General features: G+C 56.7%; 1 protein-coding gene across 8 annotated transcripts in view; it reads right to left on the reverse strand.

Moving 5' to 3' along the window:
• Positions 1-21,609, reverse strand: part of LOC107320959 (ankyrin repeat and fibronectin type-III domain-containing protein 1-like) — a 106,577-nt gene that overhangs the window by 26,296 nt on the left and 58,672 nt on the right. For 6 of the 8 annotated variants that reach the window (XM_085514387.1, XM_085514388.1, XM_085514389.1 and 3 more), the window contains one exon: positions 12,960-13,000. In XM_085514387.1, coding sequence (XP_085370513.1) covers positions 12,960-13,000 — 41 coding nt within the window. Of the gene's footprint in view, positions 1-12,959; positions 13,001-13,614; positions 13,999-21,609 lie in introns of those variants that run through there. The other 2 variants (XM_015877378.3, XM_015877380.3) reach the window with 2 other exon arrangements.

The raw sequence follows: 21,609 nt of genomic DNA on the forward strand, positions 1-21,609 counted from the left end.
TCGCGCCTGTCGGCTCTTTACATAACAGGGAGCCTGCGCGGCTGGGCACAGGGACTGGGCACGGGGAGGGGGCCCAGGATAACCACACACTAACCACACACGCTCCAATGCCACGACGTGCCCTGAGCCTCGTACCCCCAGAGGCCCTGTTCCCTACAGGCCCTGCTTTGCCACCCTCTTCCATCAGCAGCAGAAGGGGCAGAGGCACTGAGAGCGGCCCCAGCTCTCACCAAACCCCCCGCACAGTTTGGGGCAGGTGACCCAGGAGCCCCTCATGCTGCTGGGCTGTGCTGGTGGCTCAGGGAATGGCTTCGGTCAGCAGCCCCCAATGGTGGCGGCCTCACAGGTGACAAATGCCCACAGGACCTCCTGAGCCCCCAGTGCTGCACTCACACGCTATGGGTGGGCAGCTGGGTGGGATGCTCAGAGCCTCAGGGACAGACACTCACTGTTCCACGGCTCCTTCCAGCCCCACATCCCCCATCCCGGTCCCTCCATGCTCCCCTGGTGGTGCTGACTCAGCCATGATTAACATGATTAACATGATTAGTGTGAGGCCCCATGGCACTGCAGCCTTGGGGCCACCCATAGGCTGCTCACCCCCAGGCACGTGGGAAGGAGCAGCCAGACCGTGGATGGACAAGGCTCCATGGTGAGATCCTGTTTAAAGGATGATTATGGGGCAGCAAAAAGTTCCTCCAGCAGCACAGCTTTGATACTGGCAGCTAATTATAGCGAGCATTATTGGGATGCGTGACAAGCAGTGACCCAGGGGATGCTGCCTATTTTTGACCCACAACACCAGGTGGGCAGGTGGCCCAAAGGGTGAGAGGAGAAGGGAAGCGTGGGGAGAAGGACGGAGATACCTTCCGTGCGTGGTCAGATGAGCAGAGCAGCTGCTTCCGAGCGTGGGTTTGAGATGTGAGATGTCAGTGGTGAAGGCTGGGAAGTGATTTGACACATCCTGCAGTGCAGCCCCCCATTGCCTGCTCACTCCCCTCCCAGTGTTATGGTCCTTTGGGTGCATCCCCTGACCCAGCTGTCCCCCAGGCTGACTGTGCTGGAGCCATGATAAAGCCAAGAAACCCAACACCCATCCTTTGCCTTTCACAGTGCCCATCCCTGCTGGCCTCTATGGGACCCAGCACCAAGCTGGTTGCTGTGCAAAAGAAGTGTCAGTCCTTGGAACTGGGTGGCATTTTCAGAACTTTTTCTTGTTTTCTCCGAGTTTTGTTGAACTTACAGCTTTTGCTGCAAAGGATTTGATGCAAATCCAAGCAGAAGGGACCGCCTTGTGAGTCCTAAATTAAAACGTCCCTTTGTTTTGGCTTTCAAACACTGTATTTTAATGTCCATCCACACTCGGAATGGAAGGTAAATTTGCATGTCGTTCCCCTACAAATCCTTTGCCAAAGCAGTGATTTGGTTCATTTGTATTCCCCAGCGACAGCAGCTCTGCCCTCGGAGCAGCAGCTGTCTGCCCGCAGAGCAGTGGGGCTGGGCATGCTGGGGATGGGGAGTACAGACAGCCCCAAACACAACTTGATGGGGTGGGTGGGCTGTCTTCAGCTGGCCTTGGACTGCCTGGGTCTGCCTTACAGGCCCCAAAAGAGCAGCTCCAAGCAGCACTGTCGGCTCAGGCTGGGGCCTCCAGGCACAGGCCAGTCCCATCGAGATCCCTCTTGGTGCTGTGAAGCAGCTAAAAGAAAACAGAGCAAAGATCTGATCCTGCCATGTAACAGGCAGCTGGCAGCACCATCTCAGGGGTGTGCATCGATGTACTTCACCCTCAAAATCAACCACATCAAAACCAGGCTCCAGTCAACTGCAGAGAAGATAATACAGGTAGAAACTGCCTTCCTTGGGTCCAATCCTTGCCATTTGGCTTGTTTTTTACGTTTCTACTATTTCACCCTATGGGAAGCAATGCTGGGCTGTGCAGGGCGGCAGGACAGGGCCTGTCCTGTCCCATGGTGGCTGCATGAGCCTCGAGTGTCCGGGTGCCACACAGAGCCACGTGTGTGCATCCCTTAGTGCTGGGGGGCAGGAGCCCAGCATACACAGCTCCAGCACTCGGTCTTCAGAACATCCCCAGCAGCAATTCAGGCTTTTACCATAACTAATGTGATACCGAGAGCAAACAAAGACCGAATTGCAAAGCAAACGCTGATAATTCCCTTTCCTCCCACGGATCTGCTCAGAACCAGGACGAGTTCCCCAGGGCTCAGTGTTCTCTCCCCACAGAACCTCCGTGGCAGCAGCCAAAGGGACCCCGGGGTGCAGCGCTCCCCAGCGCATCCCCCACACAGGGGAGCAGAAAAGCCCTGCGGGATGTGGGGCTCCACATGCTCTCAGCCCCACGCTGCAGTCAGCCCTGCATGGCCCCACTGTGCCCACCGCCCGCTGTGGGGCACGGACAGCCCATGGACCTGCTGTTGTTTAGTCTGACGGCGGCACTGACGCTGGAGCCAACCCTTGTTTTCGATGGCCCCGCGTCCAACGCTGTGTGCAGGAATGGAAAGACTTGTTATTCTGGGCTGCCCGAGCGGCCGGGTTTTCCAAGTGCAGGAGAGCAGTGATGTGGTTAACGCGAGCCGGCCGCAGAGCCTCCATGGTTTTCCTTTTTGGACGGGCATCAACCTGCAGAGGACCACACCGGCTGACGCCATCGGGCACCTCCCAGAGGGCGGGCAGGTGCCAGCAGCCACGCGTGCACGGGGTGTGTTGGTGCACATGGCACACTGCTGAAGTGTATTGCACACAGAGGCGTGCAATGCACGTGGGAATGCTGCGCACACTGGTGTGCTGGTGCAGGGTGCTGTGGGGCAAGGTGAGAGGCACAGCATGGCCTGGGGTCTGCCCTCCCCTTATCACCTCCACAGACACAGAAGGTAAGGAGTTACCTGGGCCAGTGCAGCCCCACTCCATGGAACCCAGCCCCAGGTTGGGCAGCAGGAGGCTGCAGGGCTCACACACAGCCTGGTCTATGCACAGATCCACGCTGACACTGGTGTGATGCAGCCTGATAGTGATAGAACAAGGAGCAGCAAGCACCAGCCCTACTCAGTCACAGTCACAGCATCTCCAGGCTAAAGGAAAATTCCCCTCTCCAGTTTTTTAGTAGCTCTCGTGAGCGTGTCACTATTGGAAACGCAACCTGCCAGGCTCCCTGCTGCTGCTGCATCCCCCACAGCACTGCGCCTCGCTCGTTCCTCCCGGAGACATGCAAAGGTTCCCCTTGGAGAAGGGACCGAGGGGAAAAAGGCACCGGAGAAAAGCCCTGGGCAGCCCCCGCTCCTCCCCACAGCATGGAACCACTGCGGAGGTTTGAGGGATTTGAAGGGCTTTGCAATGCAATAAAAACATTCCTGCCTACAAAGCATGAAACCCCAAAAGTTTATGGGAAACCACTGTCTTCGGATGTCTGCATATCTTCAGGCATCCTGGGAACTGTAGTTCAAAGAAACCAAGAACAAGAAAGCGGCCGATAATGACGGTTTCTGGACGGAGGCTGTGTGACTATTGGCTCCCGGATGAAAGCCACATTTCTGGGATGCTGAGCGCATTTCTGCAGCCAAGCACAGAACAGCTCCGTGGCGGCGGGGAGGGACCCGGGGCCAAAGAACCAACAGCAAAGCTCCAGGCAAGCACATCGAGAGCCCAAAGCTGGTTCCTAAGGGCACTGCGGGGCCATGGGAGCTGTGGGACCCCGAGGATGTGGTACAATGGCTTTCCCTGGGTCCTGCAGAAGCAAGGGGTGCAGTCCGGGCTGTGTAAGCCAGGCCCTTGTGGGCCAACAGCTTGGTGCCTTGGTTTCCCTATTAGCTCATACTGCCCAGGGCTGCACAGACTGCCATCACAGACTCAGTGCCCATCGGAGCTGAGCTCCTGGGACACCAGCTGTGTGCATCACACCATGCCCACCATCCTTAAATCCCCACCAGGCCCATTTCTTCAGACCCCAAGAAGAACAGCCATGTCAGCCCGGCTGCTGAAAGGCATTTCATTCGGACACAGAAGCCTCTTTGTGAAAGGCAGTCACATCCCAAGGGGTGAAGAACCAGCATGCAGTGTGCCCGGCCCCACACCTCTCTGTGGGGGGACCCTTGGGGACCCGGGACAGCACCTGCCCACCCCACACAGCCAACCACAAACACATGAGGTGTGACATGGTGCTGCTGGCAGGGCTGCTGCAGGGAGCCTGAGCAGGTTGCTTCAGACACTGAAAGCAAACAGCCAGCAATGACAGATAAACCACAGGAAGGTTCTGCCACAAAGAAAGTCTGGTGCCCTGAAGAATCAAAAGGAGGTGCACTATTTGCGCTGGCAATAGCACCACAAACACTTTGCACCATGCTCAGCAGTGGTTCTGCTGTTCCTCCAGCACAGAACACGCTGCAGGTCACTGCCAAAACTGCATCTCAGCACCTTCACTGCCCTGCAGCTCCTCTGGGCTGCCACAGAGCATGCAGCCCCCTGAGGTCCCAGCAGCAGATCCACACGGTGCTGTTTGGATCCTGGAACAAATCCCCGAGGTGTGTCTGTGCTGGCTGTGTTTCCACAGACAGTAGGAAAGGTGACTTGGAGGTGCTGAGAAATGAGCAAGGAATAGATAGGATGGAAGATGCGGTCAGCAAGATTTTGGGCATCTCACAGGTGTCCAGTGCTTTCCTACCCATGGCTGCCAAAGGCACACAGCCACCCCAGCCACCTCAGCTGTTACCAAGAGCACCCCATGGGCACAGCCTCTCGCCCTGCTTTGCAGTGACTTGGCCCTGGGGTAAGGTCCAGCCTCAGCACTGGGCACTCCAAGCCCCAGCCCAGTGCTCTCAACCAATAAAGCCCTACAGGATGGCACTGCACAGCCCTATGGGATGCTCCAGCACAGCCCCAGCTCAAAGCATCCCACGCTGCCGGGGCTCGGGGCAGGCTGTCAGCACTCCCCAGACACGGAACGCGCCTTCTGCAATCTAAAACACAGTTGTTAAACTGCGCCTCTCTTTGAATTAACGCGGCTGTAAAGGCCAGGTTGGAATTGCTGACGTCCATCTATTATATCCAGAACCGTTCCCAAAGCTACTGTGTCTCTTTCAAAATGAGCCGAAGCAGCATTGGGTTATTAACCAAGGGGAAAACGAGGACAGGGAGGGAACGTGCTGTTCTTTGATCAGAACTGCGCTAATGAACATCATAAAGATTAGCAGACCTCAATGACAACTTCAGCCCTAGAACTGCTGCAGTCAGACCTACAGCAAACCGGATGAGAGAAGAGGGGAAAGGCGAGATGGGCCCAAGGTGCTCAGCATCCCATGGGGACCACACTCCCACGGCCTCATAGGGGCTCTCAGCTGCCATCAGCTGCTAGAGGGACCAAACCCGAAGTGTGTGGGTATCTGACAGGGTGAGAGCAGCCCGGCAGAGTGATGCTTCATGATGTGAAGCCTGGGAGCCAACACCTGAGTGGGACCTCCCGCTGCTGCCTCTTTCCTGGACAAGCAATGAGCCCACACCGCGTCAACCTATATTTCAGGCGTTCAAAAACAAGCAGACTCGCCCTTCTCTGCAAAACAACACAAAATCCTGGGGAAAAAAAACAAAAAAAACGGAGCACAAACTGTGCCTTCACACACCCCCCACTGAGCACAAGGCTGGGAGCAGAGAAAGGAGGCAGAGTGTGAGGGCAGCCAGGTTTGTGAGCGGTGACAGGGAGAGGCGCTGCGGGAGCTCCCAGCGCTGTGCTGCTCTGCAGGAGTCGGGTCGGACCCCGGCGGAACGGATGCGCTAAATTAGGAACGAAAACATTCCCCCTTCAGCAGAAGGGGAGGCTCAAAGTGAGCCCTTGTCCTGGACAGACAGCGGCCGAAGCCGGGCGACGACGACAGCTCGATGGAGTCCAAAACACACTCGAGGCTTGTTTTGAATTACTCTGCGCGCAGCTTTAAAATGCTTAAAACTTTCCATCTGACCCGGCTGCGGAGCTGCGGGGGAACCCCGTGCTGTGGGTCACATTCGGTTTTGTTTCCACGCAGCTGAAAAGAGAGAAACCCCAGGGGGTGCATCATCGAGCAGGGCAGTGCCCATGGCCACCCAGTGTGCTGTGCCCGTGCCCACTGTCCCCACTGTCCCCATTGCAGATGCAGTGGCCCTGCACAGTGCCCTGCTGGTGCCATGCAAGGTGGTGGTGCCCAGTGCTCCTGCTGGGATTGACACAGCAATGGTGCACAGAAACATGGGGGAGGGAGAGAGAAAGGAGGAATCCCTTGAGGGACACGGTGCTGGAGGAGCTAAAAATAAGCACTGACAACAAGTTGATGCAGAAAGATCAAATCAGGATTCCCAAGAACACAGGACTGCCAGGCAGTGGAGGGGCTACGTGGCATCCTGCACAGCAGTGCCAGAGGGGACAGCAGGACTTGAGCAGGGTTCACACCTGTGGCAGAGCCCGAGCCCATGTCCCACATGGCAGCAATGGGAGCAGCTCACTGCTGTGAAGAGCACAGGTCTCTGCGGCTTTTCACCCATGTGGCCTCCAGGTGCCTCTCAAGATGGACCAGCTGACTCCTTAGAACCAAGTTGCCAAACTCCCTCCTAGGCTCCCTTCCCAGCTCCAGAGTCAAAGCCTAACCTGACCTGCCCAGTGCTGGCCGCTGTCTTTCCCACACAGTATCACAGCATAGATGCAGCCCAGGATGCAGTCGGCCTTTGGGGCTGTGAGTGCACACTGCTGCGCTCCCAGTCTGCATAGATCTGGGATTGCCCAAGTACAACACCCCGCACTGGGCCGTGCTGAACCTCATCAGGTTCTCGTGTGCCCACTTCTCGAGCCTGTGCAGGTCGCTCTGCAGGTTCATCCATTGGGTGCACACAGGAATTCACAATGGGTGCCAGGGCAGGATCCTGCTGTCACCTCGTTTGTCCCCACACTGTCACCTCAACCCAACACGCCGCAGCCCAATGAGCCCAACAGCCCACACCACGCACACCCTTCACACACCACACAGCTGTGAGCAGAGGGATGGAGCAAGGACAGCCCATGGGAGTGAGGCACCGAGTGGGGGGAGGTAACTCGATGACTTCCACCCCCCCTCCCCAGCGCCAGGCTCGGGTGTCTAATGCTGCAGGAAGGGGACGCCGGGCTCCTGACACGTTACCCGCTGCTAATCCTATGGGTTTATCTGTCGCTTCCGCGCGCCGGGAGCTGGCAGCACCTGGCACTGACACAGCACCCCCTGCCTGGTGGGGAGGCACAGGGATGTGCCCACGGCCACGGGCACCAGCACTGAGCTGAGAACCTGCAGCCGGTGACAGCCAACACCATGCAATGCTGGGACGTGCAGCTCGGCGCTAACCCAGCTCTCCTGCTCAGGAATGTCCAAATAAATACTGAAAGGTATAAAAAGGACATAAATAAGGTTGCCTGAGATGGCTGTTTGTCTCCTGCCTGGCCAGGACCCCCTCTGCCCTGGTACTGTTTGGCTTGGCAGATGACAGCTGGGTAATTTGTTTCCATTGCAATGAAGTCCTAATTAACTGGAATAAACTTTTTACACTAAGTGTGTTTGTTTAACAAACTGGCTCTTTCAGAGCCTCACCGAGACCTGATTGATGCATGCGAGGGGAGTGGAAACACGCTGGGTGCTCAGGCATTAAAGCTGCAGTGTCTGAGCAGGCCAACCTGAATGGGCTCTGTCTGTGTTGGGAAAACTTAGCTGACACCCCCAGTGTCTGGGCTGGGGTGCGAATTTCACTATGGCCTTTGCACACTCAGGGCTCCACGTTCCTCCAGGGATCCCTGTGGGTTGCTGCAGAGGTTTTGCTGTGTGCAGTGAGGCACAGGGACACACAGCCATGCCTTGCAATGACAGCAGCACTCGTGGCACTGAGTGGGGGCAGCTGGTGAGCCCAATGTGAGGATGCTGGGATGACAGGGGTCAGCAGGGGGCTGCCTGCAAACATCTGGGAGGGGGTGAAACATCTGGAACAGCAGCACACGAGCTGCACTTCCTGCAGGAAAGCAGCTGATGGAGCAAGGAGCCTCGGGACAAGCAGTGCCAAACCCATGCACTGATGACCTCAGCCCCCGCACTGAACCTGCTGTCACAAAAAGGAGAGGGACACAGCAGGACATGACACCAGGACCGTGGCCGGGAGATGCAGACTGGCTGTGGGCAGAGTCCATCCAAGCCTGGGTCTCAGCAAGCCCTGAGCTGGAGCTGCTGCTGCCCTACACAGTGCCCCAGACCTGCAGGGACAGTCAAGCACTTGTGCCCTCCCCTCTCTGCCCCACATCCCAGGCAGCCAGAGTGTTGCTCTGACTCCTGCCTTTGCTAATGGCCAAAACCTGAGGGCAAGCTTAGAGCGTCAGATCTCCCCTTTGCTGCTGTTAGGGTGCAGCAGAACTGATGTGCTTTCCTCCTTTCATGTCTGCAGACACACCAGTCCCAGAGCAAATTAGCACTATCTCCACATCTGTGCAGCACAGCCAGGTAAATGGTGCATTCCACATGATGGTCCCTCATTTTCCCACAGCAAATGGCCCCACCAGAAGCACCACACAAGGACGGAAGCCTGGAGGCTCACTGCTATCAAGGCCAGTGCTGTCATTTCCACCAGCACAAGCAGCTTTTGCCTTAGCAGCCGCAAGCTGCTGTGCTGCAGCACATGGCCCCATGGTGACGTGGGGTGGTGAAGCTGAGTAAGGAGAGTGAGGCACTGGAAATCTTCACTCATGGGCAGAGATTTCATGCAGTTGACACCACTGAAACCTGCTGCAATGATTCCCATGGTCGGGAGATTGAAGCCTCTGCATAGCAGGGATGAGCAGAGCTGCAGCACGTGCATCTCCAAGCATTCCTGGGGCCAAACCTTCATCATGCAAGGCTGGAGTCAGGTGCACACAGGGCTGCTTGCAATCCTTGCAGAGCAACAAGGGATGGTGGCAGCCGGATGGGCACCCGTGGGGCTGCAGAATGGCTGTTCTTACACATGGGAGATGGGATAAACCCACTGCAAGGAAAGGCTTTGAAAAAGTCAGGGGAAAAAATACGGAGTTCTTACAGGGATTTTGTTGGGTGTCTGCAAAGTCCAGTTTTATAGGTAGGAAAACGAGCAAGTGGCTTAAAGCCCTGTTTGCCAAATGAGGGCTCAGAGTGGAAATGGAATATGCAACAAAGAGAGGCCAATAGAAATGAAGAGTTAAGAGTGTGTAGAAACTTGATTCGGAAAACACACAACTGGGACAGGCAGAACAGCACAGCTACCGCTGGGTCCCACCGTGCCCTGGGCAGGGCTCAGGCTGTGGGGCTGGGGGGCAGGCAGCCCCACTGCGCCATGTAGAGCCTGGGGGAGGGGGACCCAGTTGGCTGCAGAGAGGCCAGGGCTGAGACCCAGAGCCTGGGCTCATCTGGTGTGAAATTAAGACATGATTAAAGGACGTGGGCTGTAATTAAAACCCGCCGGCAGGTCTTCATGGGAAAGAGGTCTTGTCAAATGAACCTGATTTTGCTCGTTAGTGAATGCAGACTGAGTTGTAAAAACACTGCATGCACACACAGCCCCTGCAGCCGGAGCGCCCAGCACTTCGTAACACTGATTTGAAAGGATAATAGTACTACATGGTGCCAATACGGCACACTGAGCAGGCTGGGAGCTGGCTGGCAGATCCCAAACAGAATGGGGAACTGCAGAGCTGTTCACAGTGAGCTCACATGCTTAGTGATGGCTGCGTCCAGAGACTGGGGAGGAACCAGAATCCTCACTCTGAAAATGAATGGATGACAGAAAGATGGATGCAACAGTAAATACTGAGGGGCAAAGAGAGAAACGTGGGCTGCCTGGTAGTGCTGAGCTGAGCCATGGAATGGATCCCAGCCATGTTCAGGGGCACAGAGTTGTCCCAGCAAGGGAGGGACTGCGGGGGTCACCACGGGTGAACAGCCCTGCACAAGGCCCTAATGTGGTGCTGCGGCTAAAAGGGCTGATGTGGTTCTTGTGGGAGAGGGGAGCTACCTCCGTGTGCTGCTGAGGGTGGCAGGGGAGCACTCCTGCCATCAGGATGCTGTGCTTAAATTGGGACACTGAAACCAGAGGGGACACAGGGGGACGGGCCACAAAATGGATCCAAGGGCTGGGAAAATGTCCTGCTTCTAAAAGCTCGAGCTGCATTCAGTTTATTGACAGAAATCCTGCTCCCGTTCCCCCAGACCAGAGCACGGGTCAGGGAGAAAGCAGCACGTGCCCCACTCCATAGAGGGGCAGAGCCGGGGGGCTGGCACAGGGATGGGGCCTCACTGGGCCCCTTAGAGCAGCTGGGAGGAAGGGCTGCTGCTCACAGAGCATCCACAGCCCACACAGTGCAATGTGACAGCCCCAACCACCAAACCCACAAACCCAACCCCTCTGTGCCTCCTTCCTCAGCCGTGATTAATGGCAGGCGTGGTGGATGTGGGAGGGCTGCAGTGGGTGCAGGGGGCTCCCAGCTGGTCCCATTGTGGCCCAATGAGCCATAATGCTGCCCTCAGGGCATGAGTCCCCCTGCGTGGCCTTGGGCACAGCATGGGACCCCCAGTGTATTGGAGTCCCCATGGGTTGGGACCCAGGGCTGCCAAGGTGTGCCACCCTTAGGTGAGGACAAAAGGAGACACAATGCAAATACACCAGCTCCTGGTGTGGCAGGGGCTGAGCAGGTTTAATTGGATTGGAAGTGAAGTTATGAGGGGAAAAAACAGCTTTGGTTTAAAGAAAGGGGCTGGGGGGATAGGAGAAAAAAGCCCTTCAAGTTTCTATGACAACCGGCACAGCAAGAGCCTGCATCGAAAGCTCGCTTAACACATTGAAAGCTGTACAGAAATAACTAAACCCCAAACTTTGCTCTGCCAGAGCCGGCAGCAGCACTGAGCCAGCACGGAGCACTGCTCCTCCTGTCCTGTGGGCTGCAGCTGAGCAGATCCTCGTCCCCTGGGCTGGGACATTTGGGAGCAGATCCTCATCCCTGGTCCCACGTCAGGTACCACTGATGCTGGTGCCACCCCAGCACAGTGAGAGAAGGGGCCTCTGCCCTTGGACGTGGGGTACAGAACCCCTCCATGGCCCTCCCGCTCCACAGCTCCAGGCTGTGTCCCATCCTCTCCCCTGCAGAACCATCTTTGCCCTCTGCAGACATCCGAGGCAACCTCCTGCCATTCACACCCACTCCTGCCACCCTTCCTCTTCCATCAGCTCCAGTCTTGCTCTGCTCTCCAGCCCCAGAGCGACATTTGTTGAACCACAACATTTCTCAGAAGCACCTTGGAAGGATTCCCTTCCTTTCCCAGCACTTGGGGAGGCTCAGAGCTCTCCACCTGCCCATAACGCAGGATCTGTGTCCACTGTCCAAACCCCCAGGGAAAATATATTTTTAAAGTCCCAGTGGCTCAGCTCGGATACCCTGCCTGGCAATGGAATCTCCTTTGCTTTATTACACGGCGTGAGGAGGAGTTAACTCCCTCACTCTAAAGCCAGGGGTAGGGCTCTGCTGTCCCTCAGCTGCCCCCCATGCCTTCAGAACCCTTCCTAATGCTGGGCAATGCACCGTCCAGCTCAGTGAAGGCAGCCTGGGGCAATTTCTTGCAGTGTTGAGAACCTCGTGGCTTCACAGATGTGCTGGGCATCGCCTCCCCTACCCCCTGGCAGCATCTGCACCACCCCTCAGCCCTCCCTTCCCCTGGGCTTCCTGCTCTCACTGCCTGGCACTCAGCAGCTCCTTGCAGCATCCCAGCTGAGCAGCTCTCTGGCTCTTGGGCACTGCAAAGAAGTGAAACCCAGCACACAGGTACACTGCTGTTATTACTGCTGTAATGATAGCGCCTGAGTTAAGGAGGCAGTGAAATGAACATCCTGCTTAGGAACGCATCTAGATTATCGTGATGGCTTTTAGTGCTTCCAAGGTGTAAATACTGGTCTCCAGATCCTTAAAGATGCCAAGGAGTTACAAGGTAATGACTCAGAGATGAAACACTCACTTCCATCCCTGTGCCGGCACAGAGAGGTCTCAGTGTAAGACATCCACCTTAAGAGCAGGGTGATAACAAATTAGCCACAGACACTCTTGGCTTAATGAATACTGCAAGGCAAAACAAACACGAGATGCTGCAGTTACATAAGGAGGTTTCAGAGGTGTGTTTGCACCTCCGAGGCTTCACATGGAAGGTGGGCGGCAGCCTTGAATGTGGAGCAGGGACAGGATGGCTGCAGGATCTCCAGGGTGCAGAGGGCTGAGCACGGCCATAGCTGTGCACAGGGACATGGGCAGCGTCAGCGCTGACACCTCGAGTGCTGCAAACACGAGCTGCCCCCAGCAACTGAGTGCTGCTCTCAGCACCGCTTTAATTAAATCCAGGTATTTTGGTCTGCACTCACACGGGCCTTTATGATCATTATTACAACCAACATTTCCCTCTTGGTTTGAAGAAACCAGTCCACGCCTGACACTGAACAGCAAACGCCTCCAGGAAGCAGCAGCCTTCCCCAGCCATCCCAGCACTCACCCACAGCACTGTGCACACTGAGCCTGGTCAGCAGCACAGCCCCACGCTCTGCTCCATAGCACACACAAAGGGCCTCGAGCAGAAGCACAGAATAGGCCCTGGATGTCCCAGCACGCACCCAACAACAGCAGCTCCCTGTGCCAACAGCAGAGCGGAGATGGGAGATGGGAGCAGTCACTCCCTGCCCCACTGCACAGCCCCATGGGGTCCCAGTTCTGGCCCCATGCTGTCAGCTCCCCCTGATCTGATGTAACGACCTGCACATGCCCCAAAGCCAAGGTGACTGACAGCCCTTCGCTCTCATCCTTGCTCATGTAATTGCTGCAGCTATTCCTGTACACTGAGATGTCTAATCTTAGCAAGGCAGAGCTGCCTGACGGTACGGACCAACCGGGAACTTCCACGCAATTACTCACCAACACCACCAGCACTTACTTGGACTGGTAGAAGTCCTTCTTGTCTGCTGACCCCAGGCTCTGCAAGACAGAAGACAGAACAGTTATGTCCCTTTAATCCATGGCCATGCTGTGCCATTGATGACGATGTGTGAGCAGGAAGGGCTGTGTGTATGGCTGGGCAGGATGGGGCACTCTGGGCTGCCAGCTCAGGATCTCCCACCCCAAACACGGTGCAGGCACAGCCTGCAGTCACCAGGGCTGTGCTGAGGAAGGGTCATGGCAGCAGCATGAGGATGCGCTGAGTCTGGGCCCAGCATACCCACATCTGCTGCCACTCACAGGGCAGGCTGGGAGCAGGAAAGGGTGTGGGGTCAGCGGGGAGACCCACATGCATGGGGACGGGTCCATGAAATTCTTCTGTCCAGTAAAACCCCAACCACGTGCACAACGAGGACGGCCCGATGCTCGTGAGTTACCACACACCCGCGCCTGCACAAATCCACTACCAGAACCAACACGTGCTATTGGAAGCCCAGTGCCACCCCGACCCTGCGGGATGAAGGGATGGGATGAGCACAGGGAGGCCCCCAGCACTGGGGGGATGCACTGGGTGCAGCGTGATGCTCACGGTGAGGCAGACAGATGGGCTGATGGATGGGAGGACAGACAGACAGACAGACAAACAGACCCACCAAGCCAGGGCAGCAGCGCAGCCACTGCAGCTCCTGCTCCAGGGACAGCCCTGCCCTCGCAGCCCAGCAGCGCGGGGTGCCGGGCAGTGGCACCGGGTGGCCGGGCCACCGTCCTCTCCCCGTCCCCGTCTCCACGGGCGGATTCCGGCTGTCGGGAGGCACGGCGGGCCCGGCAGCTGTTGTAGTTTTGCTCCGTGGTTGCCAGGCAATCGCGAAGGCGAGCGCCGAAGCAGCAGCGGGGCCGAATGCTAATGGGGACCGGGAGCGATCCCTGCCCAGCCCTAAGGAAAGCTGCGGGCGCTCAGTGCCGTCCCGCAGTGTCGCTGGGCAGGTGTCCGTGCCACATTTCCATGGGGCTGCGGGCACCCACCCGCTCCCAGCCCCAACTGCAGCCAAACCTACGGCACGGGGAGCGTGGAGCTGGGGCTGCGCTGCCCTCACACTATAGACCTCATCCTATAGACAGGGATGTGCCCAAGAACCGGCCTGGACAGAGCTCAGTGGGAACAGTGGAGCCCCACGCGATGGGGCAGGAGCAGCGCAGGGCAATGTGATGGGAGCTGTGCTGCAGCCCACAGCCGCACCGAGCACCCAGAATGAGTGGCTTTCACTGAAGCATCTTCTATACCTTACAATGCTCCTCCTCCTCCTTGCTGAGCCTTCCTCCCATCTCCCACACTCAGAGGCTCCTCTGCAGACTCTGTGTGCACTGTCCTCATGGTTTTCCTCAGGGAACCATCCTCAGACCATCCCCAAGTAACACCCGTTTCATTCTCACTCCATCACCAGATCACACAAACTCATCATTGCTGTGGAGCTCTGCAGGACGGCCACCACTGCCCAAAGGCAGCTCAGAGCCTGAGGTGGCCCAGCACAAAGTTGGCACAGGCAAAACTGGCATCAAGAGCCCCACAGCTGGCACTGAGAGCCCCAGAAGTGACGCTGGGAGCCCCACAGCTGGCAGCAGCAGCCCCAGAGGGCAAGGAACGGGTTAATGCAAGCCCGCTGAGCAGCTGGTTTTTAAGAGTCATGGAAAACTCAGGGGGTATTAGATAGCTGGAATAGAACAACGAGGCACGAGCTTCGGAGAGAGGAAAAACAAAACAAGAAAGCGGGGAGCTCTGTAATGATGGCTAGCCAAAACATCTCATTTGGAGCCTCACTAAGAAAATAGCAGCCGAGGAGGGACAGCAGAATTCCAGCCCCATGTCCAAGGAGTTGGGCCTGGAGCGGGGCCAGCAGCCGAGGCTCAGCTCCTGGCTGCCCTGCACCCCCTGGCTGACCCCTGTCCGCCCTGTGCCTCCCCACAGCCCCACACAGCCCTCCTCACCCTCTTCCCAGAAGAACGAGGGTCTGTGCACAGCACACAGCCAAAACTCCCCCTACATCTCATTTCTTTCTCCTCAGCACGCACAAGGGGTGAGGATGTGCTCTTGGCATCCCATCTATGTGGGATGTAATGGAAGCCCTTTGGTGAGGAGCAGCATCACTCCGGGGCAGTGACAACCCCAGCCTCTCTGCTCCAACAGCTCCAGTCCTGCTGTACTAACAGCCCCAGCCCTGTTTTACCATTGGTCCCAGTCCCATTGCACCAACAGCACCAGAACCTCTGCACCTACAGCCCTGGCCCCACTGCAGAACGTGGGGTGATGTCAGCAGAAGGTGACAGGTGGGGACAACCATGGATGAGTGGATGAGGGAAGCACCACGGGGTGGAAGGATGGACTGCTGTAATGAAGCTGAGTGTGAGGAAGCACAATGGGAACATAAAGCTGAATCTTCAGAGAACCATGCTGGCACTCAGCAGAGCTGAATCCAGAGAGGGGAGAGGATCAGCATCGCTGGGGGCTGTGACACCAACCAGATGGGCCACACAGAGCTGGGCAGAGCTGCTGGTGTGCAGGGAGCTGGGATGAGCTCTGCTTCCCACTCCTGTGCTGGGAGAGAGGCAGAGCTCCCAACACAGAGCAGAAGATGGCCTGGATCCTCTGCATCCTGGGCGGAATGATCAATCCCTCCTGAATTGATATGGCCTATGGAAGTTTTAATCTCTGCAGTTATACAACACAGCATTGAACGCTGGCCGTCTCACACGCATTGAGACTGGGATCTGCTGGCTGCAAGGAGAGCCGCACGCTGGCAGCTCGGGCACATCAGTGCCAAGCGGGGGCTCTGGGAGCTGCAGATCCACGGGCAAAACAGACCCAGAGCCACAGAGGGCTCTGCTGATGCCACGGGGAGAGCCTGGGGGGGGTGGGGGCACAGGGAGGTGCGAGCATCCCCGTGCTCAGCGCACACCCCACACTGCAGCGTGAGTCACGTTCCACGGGGCCGCCGCGCTGCTGCTGCTTGCTCATTTCATTGATGACTCAGGGCTTAGGAAGCACGTTTGAAATCCCTTAATGAAATAATGGGGAGAGTCATTTTTATCGGCATGTATTTTTAAAACAAATCCTTGAGTGAGGCTTGTGCTGAGCTCTGCCGTTCCGCCCCAGGGATGGAGGTGAGCAGCTCTTGGATAGAGCTCAGGGCACTGGTGGGGCAGGAGCAGCCCCTACACATGGCACATCCCAACAGAGACGGTGGTTGGGAGTGAGGATGGTGCCTGGTTGAGATGGAAGGGCTGAATCCCAGCATGGTTGGATGGGAAGGGCTCTCTCAGCCCCCAGCCCTGCCATGGGCTGTGCCCCCTCCCAGCTCAGGATGCCCAGGGCCCATCCATGGCCACGGGCACCTCCAGGGATGGGCACCAACAGCTCTGGGCAGCGGTGCCAACATCTCATCGCCCTCTGAGTGAAGGATTTCCTCCTCACATCTGACCTAAATCTCCCCCGTTTTTGGACTGCTGGCCAATGTGACTAAGAAAGTGCTGTTCCAAGCATGGCCAGGGCCATTGCCACCAGGACCCTCTTCCTTTCCCTATGCCAGCATCACAGATTTGGGCCGGTGCTGCTGCTGCTGCCCTTGCTCTGAGAAGAGCAGCACCCTCATGATGCTCAGAGCCTGCTTCAAAGTGCAGCATCACAAGAAGCACCAAGAGGGAAAGAGGTGCCCAGTGACAGACAGGGCTTATGCAGGCATCAAACAGGAGAACGCTGTAAAGGACGGCGCTGAGCTCTGAAGTTGAGCTGCTCTGGGAAACAACAGCCATGGGGCTGGGAAGGCGGCTGCACAGAGGGGCCGAGGCAGTTCTACATGATCCATTGATTCCCACCAACACACATCACTCCCGCTGCACTTCTTACCCCCTGAAATGTTGCCAAATATGATCTGAGCTCATCTTTTTTTCTGGGCAGTGTCCCTGGGAGAACCACGTTCTGAGCGGGGCTGAAGAAGCCTCATGCTATTGTTTAGAAATGACACCAAAACGATCCCCAAAGAGAAGCAGCTGCTCGCAGGTGGCAGCTTTCTCAGTCATCCCAATAAAATGTGGCTCAGCGCTCCTAGAATAACCAATGCCCACACAAACAAAAGGAGAGACAAAAACCGAGGGAGGTGATTTTTTCCACGCTGGAAGAACACTCCTCCAAACAAACCTGGGGGCTAATGCTGATCGAAGCCCACCCCCCAAACCTGCACCCAGTGTGGCTCCTGAGTGCTGGGGCCAAGGCAAAGGCAGAGCTGGGGTTGTGCAGTGCAGCCTCACACAGCACTGCATGCACTGGGTAGCCCAGCATGCCATGTGCCAGTGGAGCCCATGTTGCTCTCTGCCCGGTGGGGATGGGGGCAGCTGCCCAGCCCCTGGTGCCCAGCCTGGCACACAAGGCACATGGTAGCTCCTCATTGCTTCACCCCTCTGCTGGCTGTAGCTGCTGGGACACGATGGCTCGTGGGTCATGAAAACCCATACTGGGGGATGTAAGGGTGGAGCACAGCCCTGCTGCAAAGGACTGGGGTACTGGTGGATGGCAGCTGGGCATGAGCCAGCACTGTGCCCTCATAGCCCTAAAGCCGATGGATCCCGGGTGCACCAAAGCAGCATGGCCAGCAGGGCAAGGGAAGGGATCTGAGCTGTGAGACCTCACCTGGAGCACTGCGTCCAGATGGGGAGTCCTCAGTGCAGGAGGGGCATGGAGCTGTTGGAGTATGTCCAGAGAAGGGCCACAAAAATGATGGAAGCGATGGAACAGCTCTCCTATGGGACAGGCTGAGAGCTGGGGATGTGCAGATGGAGAAGGATGTCCCAACCCATCATTGCTGCATGTGAGTCTGTGGGAAATCCAATCTGGTGCCACACACTTCTCCAGGAGCAGCCCTGCCCCAGCAGCCCTGCAGGAAAGGAGCCATGGTTCCCTATGGGCCCCCAGTGCCACCCTGCTGCTGCCCCACGCGTGGCCCCGCACCGTGCAGCCCGACCACCACTACGTGCTGAGGCACCAAACCCCATGGAGGAAGCGCGAGACACACTGCAGAATAATTTGAGAGCGTTTTAAAAAGCCCGGAGGGGAAAAAAGCTTTTTGGAACGTGTTCCCAATCTCATTAATTGGGAAGACAGCCTTGGATGGGGGGGTGTGGGGGGGAGCTTATATTCATCCCCAAATCATTATCCACTCCGAAGAGTGTATCATATGAAAACAGTTATATAAAAGAATAAATTATATTTGGAATGGCAGGAACCCCAGAATAAAGCTAAGAGCTCTGATGTTCCCATATAAAGATAGGAGACAGTTATCTGTTCCAAATTTTCCAGTTTTCTGCTGTGCCAATTCAAATTCACTACATACCAGCATGGCCATATAAAGGGGACTCCACCCATGTAATCTTGGAACGAGCTGTAATCCCCCAAACTATCAATTTAATGTATGGGGATACAAAATGAGACAAGAATGTACTGACGGGGAGCGCGATCCATTGGCTCCGTGGCAGAAGGCACCAGAACGTGTGCGCAGGAACAGCTATTTAAAGCCACATTTGCATTTAAAGACCGGGTCTGAAATGAAGATTTCTGCACGCAGACAGCGCCGGTTCTGCCAGTGAAAAGGCCATCTCGGAGCCCAGAGAGAGCTCTGTTTTCCCTTTTATTTCCTCCTGTTTGCTCAGCGTCACGTTTCTTGGCCGGCGCTGGGATTAAAGCGGCTCAGGGTCAGGAGTTTCCCATCTGACCATGGCTGTGTGCAGCCCCCCAGCCCGTCCTGCTCGTTGTGCCCCATGCCATCACGGTGGGGATCAAAGCTCCAGAGCTGCTGTTCTGTGCTGCTGGGGCACTGGGCGCCCTCTGTGACACCGATGCAGCCAGAGGGGACACCCACAGCTGCAGGGATGCAGTGCACACAGACAGCTCAGCACTCCTCTGCTCCTCACCCCGCACACACGCTGTGTAACATCCCAGAGGAGCAAAACACCCAATTTTCCTGTCTTTCCACAAGCGCAGTGTGGCTGCAATGAGCCCCATCCTGCACCGAGCCCTTCCCACCAGCCCACAGCAGGACTCTGCTCCTTGCCCCAGCGCTGCCTGCTCAATGGCAGCTCCTGCAAGAGCTGTGCTGCAATGCAGGGCATGGCAAGTAGCAGCACAGGATGGCACACAGCCCCCATAGGGAGACTCCCCTGCCTGGGGATGGAGGCCTGGACAGGCCAGGTCAGCTCAGTGCTTCCATTGAAGCCAGACAGTGACTGATAACTCCATGGATTTGTTACTCAGTTAAATTTTTCAGACCCACAAGAGCCAAATGGTTGCTCCAAGCAAAGAACTCCTGCAAAACGCATTCCTTGCTGCTGTCCCAGGAACACCCGGGGATCCAGCACTGCAGGACAGAGCTGACAGCTCTTTCATCCATCACAAAGAACAACACAGTAACCTTTCCTTTCTCCCTTTTCCTCCCCAAATGCCATTTACTGGTAGTGAGAGCTCACGTCACGCTCCCGCAGCACCACAGGGGTGGGGGCTGAGCGAGCTCCTCGTGCTGCCACTGCTGCACATCAAACAGATGAGAAAACAAACATTTGTTTTATTGGCGTTATGGCTGTCAGCACAGGGAAGGGAAGAGCGTGCTCCACAGAGCACCCACCTTCCACCCCTTCTGCATCCAACGTCACCGCATGTACCAGCTACATCTGGCAGCCCTTGGAAGCCCCTCTGAGCTCCCTGTAGGTACAGCACAGAGCTCAGCTCAGCTCAGCGCTGGGATTGGTGATGCTGTGGGATTCATGGCCATGGACTTTTTATTTGTGCCTTCAGAAGACACGTGCCAAGAGCCTGCACTACACACCAGCACATCCCAGATGACAAGGGGAGTCACACTGACCCCTCCAAGTGCAGGGCAGCACGTGGTGCCCCCACACCACCTGGCAGCCACTCCAGCCCAGCCCTTCAACTCGTGCCCCCCTGAGCCCCTTTACCCTCCTGGCCTCCACCACAGCCAGATGCTTTGGTTCCCATTAGGCTTTTCCCAAATTATATCCCAGGGTTCCCCAGCTCTGTAAGGTGCACTGCTCACCATCTCTGCTACGCTCTGGTCTTCACAGGGGCTCCAGCTTCTTCCTCCTTCTCCTCCTCCTCCTCGTCCCCTCCCTGGCTGCACAGCAGCCGCCCGTCCCGGCTCCATTCCACGGTCTCTCCCCACGATTACAGGGCAGCACAACCACCCCAGGTGAGCTGGCAATCACAGACCTGGAGGCAATTTCCATGGAAATGTCCCCTCCCAGCTCAGACGTGGGTTTATCTGCCTGGGAGGAGCATCCCACACCAGCTCTCCATAGTGCTTGACCTGTGCCTTGCCATCCCAGGATGCAGCAATGCTCCACAAGCAACAAACCATTTCATTCACTACTTTCCTCCTTCTGTCCCACCACAGCCCGTGAACTCACTTCCTCACTTGCTGACCCCGTACCCCAGGTCCTGTCTGGCATCACCAGCCCCATAGCATTGTGTCCCCACAGGGTCCCCAAGCCCCAGCCCCAGCCCCAAGCCATTGATGGGCAGAGCTGCTTCAGGAGAAAAGCACACATTTGACTCCATGTGGGGTTAAATGGGCAAAGACCTGACTTCACTGCAGAAAGAGATGTGATGGACATTTATCAGTGCTGGGATGAAGATGAGGGCAAGCTCAGACCCCAGAGCCCTCACAACCCCATCCCTGTGGGCTCCAGCACAGCAGCCTCCATGGGGCGTTGTAGCAGGATTTGTGGCAGTAGCACAGAAAAACAAATGTGCCGAGGATTAGATGACCTGGCACAAGCATGGCCAGGGATGGAAAACCAGCAGTCTGTCTCACCATGACACCACATAGAATCCCTGCAGGCAGAGCAGTACCCACCCCTATGGGAGCTGTGAGAAGTGCTCATCCAAAGCACCCCAAGAACAACACACAGAGCTGCAATGGGCTGTGGGTGTCTGTGCTCAGAGCAGCTTCCAGGGGAAACACAGCACCTCGTGCCCAGGCCCTGGGGAAGCCCACCCACATTCAGGCGGCATTTGGGCTGCTGAGAGGGAAGAAATTAAAGAAATAAATCATATTTTGTTCATGCTCAGTAAACACTCGCTGGAGAGCCGTGATTCAGCCTTGCATCTGCTCCTCCCCGGCAGGAAGCCATGGTGCTGGTTAGTGTGGTGGCTGCAGGGTATGGGGAGCCCAGGGCTGGTGTGGGGACAGGGATGGGGACAGGGACAGGGGCAAGGGATGGGGATGGGGATGGAGGGGAGGATGGCACAGCCGCAAGTCCTCAGTGAGAAGGATTTGTGGGGATGGGGAGAGAGAAGGCAGCTGGGAGGAGAGTGGTTCAATGGGGAGAGGACACTCTGGGCAGTCCCTGGGGAACAGGGGGGAGTAAGGAGCTCGGGAAGGGAGAAACAGGAAAAAGAGATGAAAAAGCTGCTGGGTAAGGGATGTAGGAAGGGAAAAAATAAAAGGGAAGGGGAAAAAAAAAATAAAACAGTTGAAAAGAAATCCTTGGGGAATTGTGGAAGAGAAGAAAGCGCGCAGACACGGCGGGCGCGCCAGAGCCAGAGCCAGAGCACAGGAAGCGCCTAACGAGGCTGGAGACAGAGATACTAC

Source organism: Coturnix japonica, chromosome 13 (genome assembly GCF_054131305.1).
Source record: "Coturnix japonica strain WE chromosome 13, WE-NBRP24, whole genome shotgun sequence".
Taxonomy (NCBI): Eukaryota; Metazoa; Chordata; class Aves; order Galliformes; family Phasianidae; genus Coturnix; species Coturnix japonica.